Consider the following 20,213-nt stretch of genomic DNA (forward strand, 5'->3'; position numbering starts at 1 on the left):
GGTATATTCTTAAGCACTTACTATGTGCCAGACACTGTACTAAGCACTGGGGTGGATACAAGCAAATCAGATTTGACACAGTCTCTGTCCCAGGTGGGACTCGCAGATTCAATCCCGTTTTTAAAGATGAGGTCACTGAGGCACAGAGAAGTAAGGTGATTTGCCCAAGGTCACACAGCAGACAAGTGGCAGAGCCAGGATTAGAACCCAGTTCCATGCTTTATCCACCAGGCCATGCTGCTTCTTGTTGTTTCTTAAAATCCTAAGGCCTAGGTACTAGGAAAGAACCAATCACCTTTTCTGTGATCTCTCTAATCGAAGCTACGGTGGTGACATCAAAATGGCCGCTCCTCCTCTTGTAGTCGATGAACAAGCAATCTTTGACTCCCCGCTCAATGGCCTGTTGGGAAGCCTTCATCACCTCTGAAAACAAAAAACAGGGACCTTTGCTTCCTCATACACAGACACCTAACCCCAACACCAAGCAAAGAGGATCTTCTTCCCAATGCTGGTTGTGTATGGAAATTGTAAATCCAGCTTATACTTTGGCTGGAAGGAGCCAGGAGATTTCATTTTGTCCATCTCTTTGGTTTCTCACACTCCACACCCAATTACGCCAAATGAAAGCAAATATACCCAGTGTTTAGAGCCCTTCAGAAAAAGTAATTCTTCACAGAAAGTAACTCTATAAGCTTCAGGGGAATGGAACTGTTCCAGTGTGTGTACCAGCCAATAACACTGGCAATTTCCCTTTAACCTCTTTTGCTCTGTCACCATCCTTTATATTTAAGAACCCCTCACACTTGAAGACTGTTATTAAGTCATCCCTCAGCCTTCTCATTTTGCTTACTATTTTAACCTATCCATATAAAAGGTATTTTCAAACTCTTTCATTATCTTAATAGGTCTCCATTTAAGCCTACCTCCCTGCCAGCCCTGTCTCAATCTAAACATTTGTGATTTGATTTATTATGTTTTATAATTAATAAAAGTGGTATTTAAAAAAAAAAAAACCCTTACTATGAGCCAAGCATTAAGTGCTGGCAAAGATACAGTACAATCAGATTAGACACGGGCCTTTAATTTCCATAAAACGGGTGAGACAACTGAAGCGCTGTGCTCTGCACAGAACAGACGCTCAATCAACATGGTCAGTGATGATTGATACTGAGGATGATGACTCTTACCAATTAACCCTCTTACTTATTCTCTTTCTGAATGAAAGGAAAGAGCTTTAACAAGCCAGAACAGTGAGAGAAGAAATAATAACAACAATAACAACAAATACTTCCCAAAGAACCCATTCCTCCAATCTACATACCAAGAGGACATCTACAAAACTTTCCAGGAGACTCCTTCACCAACATGTCCTTCACAGCATCAAGTAATGGTCCCAAAATAAGTACTGGCCTTGGAGAGGTACAGTCAACTTTCTGCACCCGCTGGTAAGCCAAACTGACAGAATCTAAATCAGACACAACAAAGACTCCATTTAGTAGGGCAGAATGGTGTTAGGAAACCAGAGTTTAGTCATACCTGCTGGGGAGGTATGATCCCTTTAGTAATGCTTGGAAAGGGGACGAGGAAATGCATCTTCTGTTGGTATCTAAGGGGCGTGGAGGGGGGATGGAATTTGCAAGATTTTTTGTCCCCTACCATCGAGCCCTGTAGTGTACTAGTGAGAGGTGTAATAAGCGCCTGGGAGAGTACAATACATACAAGAGTTGGTAGACACATTTCCCGCCCACAAAGAGCTCACAATGATTTACACACCTTTTACTTCTGATGCTCCCCGCAACTCGTAATTTATTTCAGCGTCTGCCTCCCACACTAGATTATAAACTCCTTGAGGGCAGAGATCATGTCTACCAACTCTACTGGACTCTCCCAAATGCTTAATACAGTGCTCTGTACCGAGTAAGTGCTTTATACTACTGTGATTGGAAGCTGCTTTCTTTCTAATTTTTCTTACCATTCCCCGCTTTGATTCCAAACAAGCCCTTCCTGTGAGTACGTGACATTGGGATTATGGGTTAGGGCTAAATACAAATATTTTCACGGGATTTTTGAGGACAACAATGGGGTCTGCTCAAGACTGAGGGTAAAGCCTGGCCATACGACTTCCTCGACAAATCTGACATCACCTAATAATAATAATGATGCCATTTGTTAAGCGCTTACTATGTGCCAAGCACTGGGGTGGATACAAGGTCTTCAGGCTGTCCCACATGGGGCTTACCGTCTTAATCTCCATTTTACAGATGAGGTAACTGAGGCACAGAGAAGTGAAGTGACTTGCTCAAAGTCACACAGCTGACAAGTGGTGGAGCCGGGACTAGAATCACAACCTCTGACTCCCAAACCCGGGCTCTTTCCACTATGCCACGCTGCTTCTCATCTAATCTGGAAAGCAAACTAATGAAAACAAAAAACTTGCTAAACACAACAAAGCCACTTGCCATCCAAGAAAGGAATAGAGTCCGTGCTGATCGTATCAAGGGCTAGTAATTCCTTCCCATCTTTGGATCCACTGCGCTTGTGCTTGTGCTTTCTTCTAAAGAAGGACCTGCGGGCGGCTGCTGAGAGCGTCTTAGTGGAGCTACTGTCATCTTTCACCTCGGACATGCTGTGTCGTCTGGAGAACTCTTGGTCCATCCTGAAACCCATCAGAAGATATTTTACAAAAAGTCTTCCCTGCAGAACTACAGGCAAATGAACAGCTATTCTATACATACTATAGATCTCACATAAAGAGGTGTTTACATTCAGTATGTTTCAAGAAGCTTGGTGAATAATTTGCTACTGGATGTATGTATGACACTGGTTTGAAAATAGAGTGATGATTTTCAATGTACGGGTGTGTGGATACATACACACACACAGACACATACACATATATACTTTACTTATAGATACATATGGAAAAGTGGAAGCAAGAACCAGTAGACACTCAAAAACAACAGTCAACCATATAGTGTCATGATAGCAAACACCTAGGAGAGCATAAGTGGGGAGAAGGGTTTTTTTTCTTGTTTGGATTTTTTTTTTAAGAATCATGCTACTCCTGTTACCACCACCTTCTAGAACCTTCTTGGGTTGGCAATACTGAGAACTCCTTCACCCTTTTCCCTGGCACTTTTTTTCTTGTTCTCTATTCCTGCTCTTCCTGGATTGGGCCTAGAGGGCAACAACTTTTTATTTATTTTCTATTTTTTAAGAGCTCTGAACAATTACAAAGCTACAGAGAATGACAGAAACATACTGCTGGAAGGGATAGAGAAAGACCCCTTTTGCTCCAGGCCTGTGCTTTTGGGCAGTTAAATGATTAAACCAAACAAAACATATGGTTGTCTTAAGATTTCTGGGGTTGTAGGCTCCATAATCTTCCTAAGTAACCTGTTTCAGTGTTTAAGCATGCAGGTAGTCAAAATGCTCTTCTTAATTTCCAACTGAAAACTCTTTAGCTTTAATCAAAGCCCATTTCCTCTTGTTTAATCCTCAAGGTCCATGAGAATAACCAACCTGTACCTGGCCCATAAATACCTTTCAGAGACATAATTATATCCCCTTCAGGTTACAACACCTGATTCTTTCAACCTTTTCTCCCAGGATGCGTCTTTCATGTTTTCAATCATCTTTGTCAATATAGCCTTTATAGGAAGTATCAATATCTGACCCAAATTGAATAGGTAGTTGTGCATGCACGCGCACACACACACACACACACACACACACACACACACACACACACTCCCATGTGCCTCAATGGGTACCTCAGTCAATCATATTTATTGAGCACTTACTGTGTGCAGAGAACTGTACTAAGCACTTGGAAGAATACAATGTAACAGACAAATTCCTTGCCCATGAGCTTACCTCAAGAATGGAACTGAATTAATAATACTTTCAGATTGATCCAGATTTGCTCCCACCCACTCTGAAATTGCCAAGGCAGAAACCATAGGCTATCTTTGATTTCGGGAAGGATTGTTTGCATTTGTGAAGTCACTCCTCCCCCTTCTCCAACCGCCCGGCTCTCAACCCTCTCCACTACTCTCCCATCCTTCCCAGATGTATCCTCAGATGAGATCTCCTCCCTCCTCTCAAATGCTACTCCAGCCACCTGTGCTTCTGACCCCATTCCCTCTCTTCTTATGAAATCTACCGCTCCGTCCCTCCTCCCCTCCTTAACTTCCATCTTCAACCACTCACTCTCCACTGGTTCCTTCCCCTCTGCCTTCAAACATGCCCACGTCTCCCCCATCCTAAAAAAAACCCTCTCTTGACCCCACCTCCCCTTCTAGTTATCGCCCTATCTCCCTCCTACCATTCCTTTCCAAATTCCTTGAACGAGTTGTCTACACGCGCTGCCTCGAATTCCTCAACGCCAATTCTCTCCTCAACCCCCTCCGATCTGGCTTCCTTCCCCTACATTCCATGGAAACTGCCCTCTCAAAGGTCACCAATGACCTCCTGCTTGCCAAATCCAACAGCTCCTACTCTATCCTAATCCTCCTCGACCTCGACCTCTCAGCTGCCTTCAACACTGTGGACCACCCCCTTCTCCTCAACACGCTATCCAACGTTGGTTTCAAAGACTCCGTCCTCTCCTGGTTCTCCTCTTATCTCTCTGGCCGTTCATTCTCAGTCTCTTGCGGGCTCCTCCTCCCCCTCCCAACCCCTTACTGTAGGGGTTCCTCAAGGGTCAGTTCTTGGTCCCCTTCTGTTCTCTATCTACACTCACTCCCTTGGTGAACTCATTCACTCCCACGGCTTCAACTCTCATCTCTACGCTGATGACACCCAAATCTACATCTCTGCCCCTGCTCTCTCTCCCTCCCTTCAGGCTCGTATCTCCTCCTGCCTTCAAGACATCTCCATCTGGATGTCTGCCCACCATTTAAAACGCAATATGTCCAAGAGTGAACTCCTTATTTTCCCTCCCAAACCTTGTCCTCTCCCTGACTTTCCCATCACTGTTGACGGCACTACCATCCTTCCCGTCTCACAAGCCCGCAACCTTGGTGTCACCCTCAACTCTGTTCTCTGGTTCACCCCTCACTTCCAATCCGTCACCAAAACCTGCCGGTCTCACCTCCGCAACATCGCCAAGATCCGCCCTTTCCTCTCCAACCAAACCGCTACCCAGCTGGTTCAATCTCTCATCCTATCCCGTCTGGACTACTGCATCAGCCTCCTCTCTGATCTCCCATCCTCCTGTCTCTCCCGACTTCAGTCTATACTTCATGCTGCTGCCCGGATCATCTTTGTGCAGAAACGCCCTGGGCATGTTACTCCCCTCCTCAAATATCTCCAGTGGCTACCAATCAACCTACACATCGGGCAGAAACTCCTCACTCTCGGCTTCAAGGCTGTCCATCGCCTCGCCCCCTCCTACCTCACCTCCCTTCTTTCCTTCTATAGCCCAGCCCGCACCCTCCGCACCTCTGATGCTAACCTCCTCACTGTGCCTCGTTCTTGCCTGTCCCGCCGTCGACCCCCAGCCCACGTCCTCCCCCTGGCCTAGAATGCCCTCCCTCCGCACATCCGCCAAGCTAGCTCTCTTCCTACCCTCAAATCCTACTGAGAGCTCACCTCCTCCAGGAGGCCTTCCCAGACTGAGCCCCCTCCTTCCTCTCCCCCTCTTCCCCCCTCATTCCCCCTGCCCTACCTCCTTCCCCTCCCCACAGCACATGTATATATGTTTGTACATGTTTATTATTCTATTTATTTTACTTGTACATATTTGCTATTCTATTTATTTTATTTTAATATGGTTTTTTTTTGTCTGTCACCTTTCTAGACTGTGAGCCCACTGTTGGGTAGGGACCGTCTCTATATGTTGCCAACTTGTACTTCCCAAGCGCTTAGTACAGTGCTCTGCACACAGTAAGCGCTCAATAAATATGACTGAATGAATGAAATACATTCCCACATATCTACTTAGAGGTTGCATATTAACATCAACATTTCTATAATTAGACAGAAATTTTTCTAATAGGTCAAGAGCAATGTTTGAAGGTCTTCAGCTACCTCCTACAATTTTGATTAAAGCTCATAAATCATTTCCCATATTCCCAATGTCACTTTCTACTCTCAAAGCATTTCTGGACAACCACCACCATAGAACCACTAGTACTTAAAGGCTAAATACACTGCATGTGAATTGAAGGGCAATGAATCCATTGTAAGCTGGCCCTTAAAGCTACTACTATTCCCAAGGAATTCAGATAAATATAAGGGAGCTAAATTTAGTTTACCGTGTCCAAGCTTTCGTTGCCTCAGTGATGAATAGGCAGCAATTAGAGCCGTATGGGAAAACACACAACCCCAAATGGCAACAGAGGAACACACGGCAATAAGTTTGAACTTTGCAGAGAATTTTGTTCACGGACTATGTCTAAGATATACTGCTGTTCTCTAAGGGCCATCTGCACTTTAAAGAGCAAATTGTAAACAAAGGTGCCTAAACTGAAAAGAGGGACATAAATAAAATGGCCCATTATCCCAATCTGTTCCTTTGTTTAGGGGGATTGACACACCTTTTTCCTATTTTTTATCTTCAAGAGCAACCTTTATGGGGAAGGCAATGCTAGTCTCTGACAATGAAGCCCGCAAAGACAGAAATCAGTAGACCGTCTCTAGGTGCTAATGAATATTTATTTGAACGATGATGATGTTGTTTGCTGCTGTTGTTTCTGAAGTGAGATCCTCCGATTCCCCTCTGAGGAAGCTCACACAGCATGCATAAATACAGCCTGCCCATTTCTAGAAGATTGCTCTCTAAGGCCCTAAAAACGACTCAAGCATATGACTTTTTACTGAACAAAATGCTATCGAGGCAGACCACTACGCCAAGAGCAAAGCTAGGACTGAGAGTCTTTAGGACTGCACTAAGAGCATGATTCTGCTTTTCTCGAGCAATAACACTACTACAACTGCCACTGTGGTCTGTGAGCGTGTGAAAGATTCAAAGTTCAATTATACACTGGCCAACCCAGGAAGGGATGGTCACTCACTTTTCTGGAGATGCTTTAGCTTTCTACACAGCATCTCTTCCCAGGAACTACAGAGTATCCTCTTGGGTTGAAAGGACCGATACACTTCCAAATCACATGAGGAGCAGCGTGGCTCAGTGGAAAGAGCACAAGCTTTGGAGTCAGAGGTCATGGGTTCAAATCCTGTCTCTGCCAACTGTCAGTTGTGTGACTTTGGGCAAGTCACTTCACTTCTCTGTGCCTCAGTTACCTTATCTGTAAAATGGGGATTAAGACTGTGAGTCCCCCGTGGAACAACCTGATCATCTTGTAACCTCCCCAGTGCTTAGAACAGTGCTTTGCACATAGTAAGCACTTAATAAATGCCATTCTTCTTCTTCTTCTTCTTCTTATTATTATTATTACTCTTTTTTCCCTAGAAGGTCAGCCATTAAAAGGAATCCCCACCTCACTCTTGGGAGATTTTTTATTTTAATGGTGTTTGCTAAGCGCTTACTATGTGCCAGGTACTGTACTAAACGCTGGAGTAAAGACAAGCTACTCAGGTTGGACACAGTCCCTGTCCAACATGGGGCTCAGAGTCTTAATTCCCATTTTACAGATGAGGTACCTGAGGCACAGAGAAGTCAAGTGACTTGCCCAAAGTCACACAGCAGACAAGCGGCAGAGCTGGGATTAGAACCCAGGTCCTTCTGACTCCTAGGTCCGTGCTCTATCTACTAGGCCCCGCTGCTTCTAAATAGGAGATGGGTCTTAATAATAATAATGATAACAATAACAATAATAATAATGGCATTTATTAAGCGCTTACTATGTGCAAAGGACTGTTCTAAGCACTGGCGAGGTTACAAGGTGATCAGGTTGTCCCAAGGGGGGCTCACAGTCTTAATCCCCATTTTACAGATGAGGTAACAGGCACAGAGAAGCAAAATGACTTGCCCAAAGTCACACAGCTGACAATTGGCGGAGCTGGAATTTGAACCCATGACCTCTGATTCCAAAGCCCGTGCTCTTTTCACTGAGTCATGCTGCTTCTCTATGGGAGGAAGACAAAGGCAGAAAATGGTTCAGTGACTTGCCCAAGGCAGACAAGTTTGCCTTTTGGAGGCCATAATGGAAGATAGTTTGGTGGGGGCAGAACCCAGATTGGCCTATCCTCAGGCCTCTCTCCACTTGAGAACCCAACCCTCGGAGCCTGGGACACACTGATTCCCAAAGGGGCTGTCAGCTAAAGTTAAGCTCTTACATGTATTTACTGGGAATCTGTCCTCTTTCCAGCTTCTGTGCGTTCTCATCCAGCTGCCAGGCCATCCAGCAGCCGAAGCTGCCCTGGGGGAGAGTGTCATCAACATACAGGATGTCATCCTTCTTAAAGCTCAGCTCCTGGTCTATCTCCGCCACCCGGTCGTACAGAGCCCTGGCAAGAGGAAAAATGTCAGTTTGTCTTGCCACTAGTACCAATGTCACACGCGTACACACACACGGGAAAGGAGAGCGACATCTTCTGTAGCCGCCTCCCCCTTCCTTTCGTCTTTCATCCACAATAATTCTAACAATTATGAATTCTGTTATGTCCTTATTATGTGCCAAGCACTGGGGTAGATATGAGATCACCAGGTCAGATACAGTCCTTGGTCCACATGGGGCAGTCTAGGTAGGGGGAAAAATCCCCATTTTACAAATGAAGACACTGAGGCACAGAGAAGTAAGGGACTTGCCCAAGGTCACACAGCAGAAGAGTGGTAGAGAGAGGATTAGAAAGTAGGGCCTCCAATTTCCAGGCCTGTGCTCTTTCTATCAGGCCACGCTGCTTCCCTCAGTTTTTACTGCTTCCACTAATATCTCCTGAGTGATGACTATTTATTTATTTATTTATTTTACTTGTACATATCTATTCTATTTATTTTATTTTGTTAGTATGTTTGGTTTTGTCTCCCCCTTTTAGACTGTGAGCCCACTGTTGGGTAGGGACTGTCTCTATATGTTGCCAATTTGTACTTCCCAAGAGCTTAGTACAGTGCTCTGCAGACAGTAAGCGCTCAATAAATACGATTGATGATGATGATGATAATGACTGCATGCAGAGCACTGTAGCGATCCCAGTCAGTCAGTCAATCATATTTATGGAGTGCTTACTGTATGCAGACCACTGTGTTAAGAGCTTGGGAGAGTACAATGTAACAATAGAACAGACACATTCTCTGCCCACAATGAGCTTACAGTCTAGAGGGGGAGGCAGAGATTAATATCAATGAATAAATTACAGATGTGTACCTAAATGCTGTGGGGCTGGGGAGGGGGGCTGAATAGAGGGAGTGAGAGAAGAGGAAAGGAGGGCTTAGTCAGGGAAGGCCTCTTGGAGGAGATGCACCTTCACTAAGGCTTTGAAGGAGTGGGGAATAATTGTTTATCGGGTATGAGGAGGGAGGGCGTACTAGGCCAGAGGCAGAATGCGGGTGAGAGATAGGTGGTGGGATAGACGAGATGGAGATCTCCTCCCTACACCCTAGCCTCCCCTACTTTTGTGCCTCCTGAGCACTTAAACCCATTCCCCTTAGCACTCGGCCCACCCCTACAGCAATTTTGTACACATTACCTTTAGACTTTGTTGCTTCCCCCATCTGTAATTTTTTGCAATGTCCATTTCCCCTGCTAGACTGTAAACTCCTTGAGGACAGGGACCATGATTACCTACTATACTCTACTCTCCCAAGATCTTAGTACAGTGCTCCATACCCAGGATGTGCTTGATAAATATCACTGATTATTAGGTGACTGGGAGTTTGTCAGATGGACAGTGAAATGGGTAGTGGTTGGAGGTTTCTGAGGAGCAGAACGATGTATTCTGGATGATGTTTAAGAAGATGATCCTGGCAGCAGAAGGTAGGAAAGCCTGACGGAGAGAGCGGCTGGAGGCGGGAGACTGGAGAGAGGTAGGTCCAGGAAATGTGTGAAGACAAAACAGGCGGGATTTAGATTGAAGGAGGGTACTAAAAGACACCCCTCTCAGGGTCACATCTGGAGAGTTTCCAGTACTCTACCAGTCTTGGCTATCTACACTCACTCCCTTGGTGAACTCATTCGCTCCCACAGCTTCGACTATCATCTCTAGGCTGATGACACCCAAATCTACATCTCTGCCCCTGCTCTCTCTCCCTCTCTCCAGGCTCGTGTCTGCTCCTGCCTTCGGGACATCTCCATCTGGATGTCTGCCTGCCATCTGAAACTCAGCATGTCCAAGACTGAACTCCTTATCTTCCCTCCCAAACCCTGCCCTCTCCCTGACTTTCCCATCACTGTAGACGGCACTACCATCCTTCCCGTCTCACAACCTCGCAACCTTGGTGTCACCCTCGACTCCGTTCTCTCGTTCACCCCTCACATCCAATCCGTCACCAAAATCTGCCGGCCTCACCTCCGCAACATCGCCAAGATCTGCCCTTTCCTTTCCATCCAAACCGCTACCCAGCTGGTTCAGTCTCTCATCCTATCCCGACTGGATTACTGCATCAGCCTCCTATCTAATCTCCCATCCTCCTGTCTCTCCCCACTTCAGTCTATACTTCACGCTGCTGCCCGGATCATCTTTGTGCTGAAATGCTCTGGGCATGTTACTCCCCTCTTCAAAAATCTCCAGTGGCTGCCAGTCTACCTATGCATCAAGCTAAAACTCCTCACTCTCGGCTTCAAAGCTCTCCATCACCTCGCCCCTTCGTACCTCACCTCCCTTCTCTCCTTCTACAACCCAGCCCGCACCCTCCACCACTCTGCCACTAACCTCTTCACTGTACCTCATTCTCACCTGTCCCGCCATCAACCCCTGGCCCACGTCCTCCCCCTGGCCTCGAACGCCCTCCCTTTGCACATCCGCCAAGCTAGCTCTCTTCCTCCCTTCAAAGCCCTACTGAGAGCTCACCTCCTCCAGGAGGCCTTCCCAGACCGAGCCACCTTTTTCCTCTCCTCCTTCCCCTCCCCGCAGCACTTGTATATATTTGTACAGAATTATTACTCTATTTTAGTTGTACATATTTACTATTCTATTTATTTTGTTAATGATGTGTATCTAGCTTTATTTTTATTTCTTCTGGTGACTTGACACCTGTCCACATGTTTTGTTTTGTTGTCTGTCTCCCCTTCTAGACTGTGAGCCCGTTGCTGGCTAGGGACAGTCACCATATGTTGCCGACTTGTACTTTCCAAGTGCTTAGTACAGTGCTCTGCACACAGTAAGCGCTCAATAAATACGACTGAATGAATGAATGAATGAATGAGAGTCAAGCAGAGGCCTATCCATTCCATTCCTACCTTGGGCAGTGGCTAGCCAAGTGGAAGGCAATCTGCTACAGGTCAAAACTCACCCATGCTGGACAGCAGTGGCATGGAACAGAGTCAAGGGCGGAGACTCGAGTCCATTGCGCGGAAGGAGGCACTAGTAAATCACTTCCGTAACTCTATGGATACACTACCAGAATGATTGTAGTTGGAGAGCAGGACATTCTGGGAGAGATGTGTCCGTGGGGTCGCTATGGGTCAGAAACCAGCAGATGGCTAAGACATGACAAGACTAAAAGACAGAGAAGTACCGGAGAAACCCCAGGGAGGATGGTGAGAGTGTCAGTCCTTCACCTAAATGGGCTTTCGGTCAGCTCAGTGACCAGTTCCCCATCTGTAGCCAAGGAAACAGTGGGAATAGGACTGATGCACGTTAAGTCTCCACCCTCAAGACAAATGGCCTAGTTCCAATTTCTACTCTTGTCCTAATTTTTTTCCAGCATCGGAATCAGCTGGGCATTTCCAGGGTCCTGTACTAACCTCTGATCAAGAACAACCATTCCATAAAGGGATATGGGTAGGGAATAAACACCAAGAGAGTTAACGCAGGGAGCCTGTGCTCTCTTCTCTGACCTATCAACAGCAAAAGCATATGATTCAGGTGAAGTGAACGGTAATTATAATCTGAACACCTGATGTAGAAGCCATCGCCCGGTAAATCTTTAATCTTGTTGAACTCCTCTAGTCGATACTGAGTCTTCACTCGGATGTCGTCTCCTGGCTTCAGCATCTCAAGGTAGGCCTCTTCAGCAGTCTTGTTCCTCATGTCGATGGAGCCGTACTGTAAAAACAAAGAGGGTGGAATTGGAGGCTTCGAGAACTGAGGTTAAAACATTTGAAAAGATGGAACCAAATGCTGGAAAGAGCTATTGATTCCGTTTTTCCATTTAGTATTCTATCTGGTGCTGAATGCTTCGGCGGCGTAGAAAATGAACATGCAGATTCAAGGCTAATTAATGATCTTCTCTACAATGAGAGAACTGCAAAGTTAGGTGGTGGAGGAAGAAAAAAAACAAACACAAAATCTGAGTAGATCCCCCCGGCGACTGCTTAATGGGTAGGAAAAGGCTTGGAGGATTACCTGAAAAAGGCTTGGAGGATTACCTGATACAGACAGCAGACTGTTCCACATTTCAAAGTAAGGGTGTGGGGGTTCAGGCCTAAGGAAAGCCTAGCCTGGTACTCAGAGGAGCCTGACTACTAAAATTCCTCTCACCACTGATGTGCTATTACTCTACTGTTCTTATTTATATATTTATTATGGCATTTGTTAAGCACTTACTATGTGCTGAGCTCCGTTCTAAGCACTGGGGAAGATACAAGTTAATCATGTCCTATGTGGACCTGAGAAGGAGAGTGGCCTAGTAAATTGCAGGCCAGGGAGTGGGAAGGATTGGGTTCTATTCCCAGTTCGGCCAGATGTCTGTTGTGTGACCTTGGGCAAGTCACTTAGCTTTTCTGGGCTTCAATTTCATTAACTGTCAAATGGGGACTCAATACCTGGCCTCCTTCCTCCTCAATCTGTGAGCCCCATTTTTTTTTTTAATGGTATTTAAGTGCTATCTGCCAGGGACTGTACTAAGCTCTGGAGTAGACACAAGCTAATCGGGGTGGACACCATCCCTGTCCCATATGGGACTCACAGTCCTAATTCTCATTTTGTAGATGAGGTAACTCAGGCCCAGAGAAGTTAAGCGATTTGCCCAAGGTCACGCAGTAGATAAGTGGTGGAGCCAGGATTAGAACCCAGGTCCTTATGAATCCCAGGTCCGTGCTCTATCCATTAAGTCATGCTGCTTCAGTCCTAGTCTCTGAAGCCTTAGACTCCTCAAATTCTAGCTCTGCCAACTGTCAGCTGTGTGACTTTGGGCAAGTCACTTAACTTCTCTGTGCCTCAGTTACCTCATCTGTAAAATGGGGATTAAAACTGTGAGCCCCCCGTGAGACAACCTGATCACCTTGTAAACTCCCCAGTGTTGAGAACAGTGCTTTGCACATAGTATGCGCTTAAAAAATACCATCATTATTTTTATTATTATTATCTAGGCTGTAAGCTCATTGTGAGCAGGGAATGTGTCTGTTACACTGTACTCTCCCAGTTGCTTAATACAGTGCTTGGCACACAGTAAGTGCACAATAAATCCAACTGACTAACTGATGAAGACCTCCCAACTTATTAAGGGAGCAAGGGACAAACCCTGAGATGCTCCATCACGAGAGGCCAGGGTTCCTGGAGTGAGCTCGAAAAAGCTGGACTAGGGGAATGAAATCTGCTACATCTCATCTGCACGGCCCATCCACACCTTCCCCAGTGTGATGCCGGGGCTACAACCGAGCTATCTACTGAAATAGTCTATCGGGAAACAGTGGCCACCAGGTACGGACCCAAACCCTTCTCTGGCCTGAGAAGAGAAATCCACACACCCTGCAGTGGGATGGGCAGGGGAGCTGAGAGGGAAAACAATCTACAGGTACAAGCAGCAGCAGCACAGCCTAGTGGATAGAGCCTGGGAGTCAGAGGATCTGGGTTCTAATCCCGGCTCCGCTGCTTTGCTGTGTGACCTCGGGCAAGTTCTCTATGTCTCAGTTACCTCTTCTGTAAAATGGGGATTCAAAAGCTGTTCTCCCTCTTACTTGGACTATGAGCCCCATATGGGACAAGCACTGTGTCTAACCTACCGCGTATCTGCCCCAGCACTTAGAACAGAGCCTGGCGTAATCACTTAACAAATACCATTAAGAAAACAAACAAATAAACAAAAAAAAAGCCAAATTTACACAGTACAGAGGGGCTATGGTCAAGCTGACATGATTTCTGCTCTTTAAAAAAAATGTAAGCGGGCAACTGGTTTGCCACTTGCTTTGAAATAAATTTGTTCTCCTCAAAGTCGACCTGACCAAGGATCTAAGTGACCAATAGACAGGATCTATGGATTTGAAGGGTTTCTTGTCTAGCAGCTCATCAACTTGAGGTCTTCACCTCGAGAATGAGGTCTCCAGGCACGAGTCCATCAGGTCCCTTGGCAGGACTGTCATCTTCGAGGTCGGCCACATACACCCCGTACAGGTTCCCCCCACAGATCTGGATCCCAAGTTCCACCTGGGATTTTCTGATGACGACCGTTCGTGGCTCGACAGTCCTTCTGTTGGCATCCACGGGAACCCTTTGCCGGTGAGAGAGGGAAGGGAGAAAGAAATTACTTTGGGAGAAACGATAACCAGGTCTATCAACTAAAACTGAGGCTTCACAGTCGTCTCCAGTCCCTCTCCTGCCTCTTGCCAACACATGGAGACCCATTTTCCCCCCAAATCTTTCAAAGCAGATATCAGATCAATCAATTATAGTTATTGAGCACATACTATGTGCAGAGCACTACACTAAGAGCTTCAGAGAGTACAACACAACAGAGTCGGTAGACACATTCCCTGTCCACAATGAGCTTGGTCTAGAGGGGGAGACAGACATTAATATAAAGAAATAAATTACGGATCTGTACATAAGTGCTGTGGGGCTACGGGAGGGGTGAATAGAGGCAGAAAATCAGGGTGATGCGGAAAAGAATGGGAAAAGAGGAAACAATAGCTTAGTCAGGGAAGTCCTCATCCTAATGTGTTATGTTGAAGGCACTTAGCCTTTAAATTCAACTTCAATTCACTGAGGTTTTTGAACCTGCCTCTGCTGTCATTGATTCACTCATTCAATGGTATTTATTGAGCATCACTGTGTGCAGTGTACTGTGTGTTTGAGAAAGTACAGCATAGCAAAAACAGTGACATTCCCTGCCCATAACAAGCTTAGACAGTCTAGAGGTGAGGAGAAAGACATCAATACAAATAAATAAAATTACAGATATGTATATTAAGTGATGTGGGCTGGGGGCGGGGAAGGGGAAAGAGAGCAAGTCAGGGTGATTCAGAAGAGAGTGGGAGATAAGGAGATAAGGCTTAGTCCAGGACGTAGAAGGAAACAGCTGCTAACCTGATGGAATTCCTGGGGCTGGTGGTGGGGGTGGTCTGCTTGGATGGCGGGGTCATTGTCCCCTCGTCCTGCTCGCTCACTGTGTCGATGACAGAGTGGCTGTCCGGGGTGGCGGCCCCACTGCCCTGGGGGGTGGGATGGTTGCTTCCAGGCTCCAGGCGGGAACTGGCGGGGAACAAATGTAGAAGATTGGGGTCTTTTTAATTTGTTTTTAATGGTATTTGCTAAGTGCTTACTATGTGTCAAGCGCTGGGGTAGATACAAGTTTATCAGGTTTATAAGAGAAGCAGCATGGTCTAGTGGATAGAGGATAGGCCTGACGGTCAGAAGGTCATGGGTTCTAATCCTGCCACTGCCACTTATCTGTTGGGTGACCTTGGGCAAGTAACTTCACTTCTCTGGACCTCAGTTTCCTTATCTGGAAAATGGGGATTGCGACTAAGAGCCACATGTGGGACAAGGACTGCATCCCACCTGACTTGCTTGTATCCACCCAGTGCTAAGTACAGCTGGGCACATAGTAAGTGCTTAACAAATGCCACAGTTATTATTATTAGGTTAGACACAGGCCCTGTCCCACAATGGGGCTCAGTCAAAATTGGAGAGAGGACGATTTAATTCCCATTTTACAGAAGTACTTTAAAAGCTTCTTATTATCTTGTCTCAACCAGAGCTTAATACAGTGCTTGGTTCATTCATTCAATCATATTTATTAAGCACTTATTGTGTGCAAAGCAAAGCCCATAGTAAGCACTCTGCAAGTATTAAATTTGTTGTTATTATTGTTATCATTATTATTATTATTATTCTCCTCACCTGGGCATATCCCAACTTCAGCTGTAGACTAGGACTAAGATCTCTTTTTTTAGAAAACATAAACTTTTTGAGTGCAGGATAGAGTCCACTTGAAACCCAGCAAAGACCCCAAAAGAAACTCCTCAAATAATGGAGCACTGAAATTATCTCTGGGACAATGCAACACCCCTCAAATCACCAACACTTGGTTTACTACTAATAACCATAATAATAATAATAATAATGATAATTGTGTTATTTGTTAAGTGCTTACCATGTGCCAGGCACTGTACTAAGTACTGGGGTGGATTCAAGCAAATCTGGTTGGACATAGTCCCTGTCCCATGTGGGGCTCACAGTCTCAAATCCCATGCTGCTTGCTTCTACAACTCCCCTGGTCGTAAGATCACGGCTTGATGCAGACGATGTTCTCTCATTTTCCCTGCCCAATGGGAAACACTACCCACCGGCTTCCAAATCCCAAATCACCGCCTTCTGGAAGGCTCAATTTCAGACCCGCAAGGGGAATGAAGAACAACTGGCATGGAGAAAGCAGTGCTTCTCAGTGAAAAGGGGACAGAAAATCTTCCTCATCACATTTCCCCATCACCCCGTAGTCCCAGGTCCCTGGCCGGATGGTTCACATCCTAAAGCCCCTGTGGGGGCTCCTGACAACCTGATCACCTTGTAACGTCCCCTGTGCTTAGAACAGTGGTTTGTATACAGTAAGCGCTTAATAAATGCCATGATTATTATTATTAAAGCCAGTTTTCAAATGTCTAACGAACTCACCTGGACCGGGAGTGATTGCCCAGTTGGTACATGTGCGGGTTATACTGAGCCAGGATAGTGATGGTGTCGCACTGCTGCCCGATGATTAAGCGTGCTTGCTGCTCCGTCGCGTTCCTCAGGTTTATGCCGTTAAACTAAGAAATACACAAAAAGACTCTTTATCTTTGCAGGGTGGGGAGGCTGAGGAGGTCACGGTGACATTGGGGAAATCTGAGGAGAGACAGGAGGGCTGATTGTCTTTAAGTGGACAAAGGGGAGTGGCAACTATCGTCCATGATATACTATAAAGAGGAAGCCTGGGGATGAGAAAAGGGGGAAATGTGGGTTCTCCAGATATACATGTAAAGGACTGCTAAATCTGGCAATTTACCCACCACAAATCTGAAACTCATTATTCATTCAATCGCATCTGTTGAGCGCTTACTGTGTGCTGAGCACTGTATTAAGCACTTCGGAGAGTGCAATATAACAGTAAATAGACACATTCCCTGCCCACAATGAGGTTAGCATTAGTACTCCTGGCTGACTTAGAAGGGTCCTATACTAACCAAAGTTTTCTAAAATCTGCAGCTCTTTCCCAAGTGCATAATGTTACTCCACAACCTTTTAACTACTGAAAAGGCTAAAGCAAAACTACACAGTAAGCGCTCAATAAATACGATTGAATGAATGAATGGACATAACGAAAGACTGGTCTCCATGATCACTTCCTGTCCATCGAAAGGGTGGCTGCCAAGAATGCAGCAGTCTCATAAATTCTACCTGAAATTTTAACAATGCTATAACAAAAGACTTTTGAGAAGATCGATGATTTCCTTTACGAACAATCAGAAGAGCAATTCAGCCAACTTTGTGGCACCTTTTCCACAGGACGTTTACCTCTAGCAACTGATCACCATACTCGAGACCTGCTTGATGAGCAATGCTTCCGCCAGTTACTTTGGAAACGAAGATTCCTCCATTTTCCCCACTCACAATGGAAATCCCCAGTGGCTCAGAGCCCTTCTGCACTTTCACATGACGAGGCTCTTCCATGTAGGGCCTTAAAAAGGAAAAAATGGTTAAAAAAGGAGTCACTTCATACGGCAGGTTTTGTGGAAGAACAAAGATACAGATACAACATGCATCAATGTACACCAGATGAACATCCCAAGACCTCAGTGATAACACAAAATCCTCTTCAAAGACATTTATTATATGAAAATTGAACAGAACGATGAAAACCCAATAAAACATTCCTGTTATAACAAACAGTACACATTCCCAGACATCATGCAATATAAAAATGGTACTCCCTCCCCAGTGAAAAATACAAAAATAATCATAACGACATGGAGTAGGCAAATAAAATGTAGAAATAAAGGCATTGCCAATGGGAATTATAAACACTGATAGGGATAAGAAGGAAACACTGAATCCATATTATATAAGCAAGCAGTTGCTGTACATAATATGAACTTTATCGCCCAAAATTTGAAAGAATGCCTGACATATCATTTCTAAAGGTTGGGTGTTCCAATACCCACTGAAAATATGTTATTTTCGGGACAAGGTCAACCAAAAGACAACAGTTTGGGTATCAGTTTTTATAGTTAGCATCTACGCAGGGCAATGCAAATCAGTGATGAGAGCTAAAGCGACTGCAAACCCAAGCCATTTACGAGGAGCAGTTTTGCAGGTTGGTAGAACAACATGCAAATTCTCCTGGGGGAAATTATCCCAACATGTAAAACCGCACAAGATAAGCAATACTGCTCGAGAAGGACAACCTTATATCAGGCCAACCTCAAACTCCTTAGTGAGGAGAACCTAGGCCTAGGAGCCCCAGGAATTCTCAGAAAAGACCTATTATGGAACAGATATCTGGAAGATGGAAAAGATTCAGGAGAGAAGAACACACTTAGAGTAGGAAGACAAAAAGCAACAAACACCAACAAAATGCAACAGGAGGAGACTGTAAAATCCTTGAGGGAGGGATTCACCTCAGCTAATTCTACTGTACACTCCCAGGTACTTAGTACAACGCTCAGAACACAACAGACACAAAGTATTACTAATTGAGGAGACAATCGAGAAATATTCTTAAGGGAAGGTAGCACAGTGAAGATATTTGCTTTTGGATATTTGTCACTACTCTACTATTAACTCATCCCGAGCCTACGTGGCAGTCCGGCAAAAAAAAAACTGATCTGAGGCTTCAAGAAAGTAAAAAAGTAAAGGGACCGTCTTCCTCTAGTCTTTAGACTGTAAACTCATTCTCTAGAGTGTAAGCTCATTATGGGCAGGGAAAATATCTGCTAACTCTGTTGAATTGTACTCTCCCAAGTTCTTCATACAGTGCTCAGCACATAGTAAGTGCTCAGTAAATACCACTGACTGATTTATTGATTCCTGTAAATTGGCCTGCAAAGAGTTTTCTTTTGAAATATGTGGACCACCTCTTATTTTCTTCCATTCCAAGCCACAGACTTGACCCATTATAGTTTTATGCAGACATACAATTCACATTAAAAATACAAAGATTGTAAAACTTCACTAATCCAGATTAAATGGGAAATGCCAGTTGAAGCAGGAAAGCATCTGAATTGTGGAGTAAATTTTAAATTGGCTCTTTGCTATCCTACTGTTGGATGCAAATCAACTAGCATGGCTTAGTGGAAAGAGCACGGGCCTAGCAGTCAGAGGACTTGGGTGCTTATCCCGGCTCTGCTACGTGACATTGAGCAAGTCACTTAATTTCTCTGCACTTATTACCTCATCTGTAAAATGGGGATTAAGATTGGGAGCTCCAGGTGGGACATGCACTCTGTCCAAACTGATTACCCAGCACTTTGTACAGTGCCTGGCACATACCACCAGAAAATACCATTTAAAACAAAAAACAAAAACTCCAAAACCTGTATATCTCCATATAAGTGCTAAATTCAGGTTTAGCTTCCAGGTGACTGTATCAGTCAGGTTCCTTAAATTCAGGAAACGCCTCCCTTCCCTTGCAACTTCGGGATCCTTCCTGCTGCTTACAGTTTTATGGACGCTGCATATACCCTAGTGCAGGCCTGAAGCTTCCTGCCTTCCCATCAAGTTGAATTTTCCTCCTGCAGCAACAGAGGAGGCAAGAGGAAGAAGCAGGGAGGGCCAATCATCACAAACTCCAAATTAGTGGGGTTCTATTTTAGACCTAAAAATTGGGTTTGGATCCAGCAAGCATGGGTCCAAATTGAAACCTTGGATGAAAATATGCGACAGAGGGACTACAATCTAATAAATCACTAAAACAGCCAAATTCTCTATTCAGGGAAAAGTTTTCTGGGTGGACA

General features: G+C 45.1%; 1 protein-coding gene across 7 annotated transcripts in view; it reads right to left on the reverse strand.

Annotated features, from left to right (window-relative positions):
• Positions 1–20,213, reverse strand: part of DLG5 (discs large MAGUK scaffold protein 5) — a 177,243-nt gene that overhangs the window by 7,748 nt on the left and 149,282 nt on the right. For 5 of the 7 annotated variants that reach the window (XM_038744424.1, XM_038744426.1, XM_038744423.1 and 2 more), the window contains 10 exons: positions 18,682–18,759; positions 17,776–17,938; positions 16,897–17,030; positions 15,310–15,474; positions 14,311–14,494; positions 11,963–12,111; positions 8,245–8,415; positions 2,460–2,656; positions 1,322–1,465; positions 296–423 (listed from right to left, as the gene is read on the reverse strand). In XM_038744424.1, coding sequence (XP_038600352.1) covers positions 296–423; positions 1,322–1,465; positions 2,460–2,656; positions 8,245–8,415; positions 11,963–12,111; positions 14,311–14,494; positions 15,310–15,474; positions 16,897–17,030; positions 17,776–17,938; positions 18,682–18,759 — 1,513 coding nt within the window. The remainder of the gene's footprint in view (positions 1–295; positions 424–1,321; positions 1,466–2,459; positions 2,657–8,244; positions 8,416–11,962; positions 12,112–14,310; positions 14,495–15,309; positions 15,475–16,896; positions 17,031–17,775; positions 17,939–18,681; positions 18,760–20,213) is intronic. The other 2 variants (XM_038744428.1, XM_038744425.1) reach the window with 1 other exon arrangement.

This window comes from Tachyglossus aculeatus, chromosome 3 (assembly GCF_015852505.1).
Source record: "Tachyglossus aculeatus isolate mTacAcu1 chromosome 3, mTacAcu1.pri, whole genome shotgun sequence".
Taxonomy (NCBI): domain Eukaryota; kingdom Metazoa; phylum Chordata; class Mammalia; order Monotremata; family Tachyglossidae; genus Tachyglossus; species Tachyglossus aculeatus.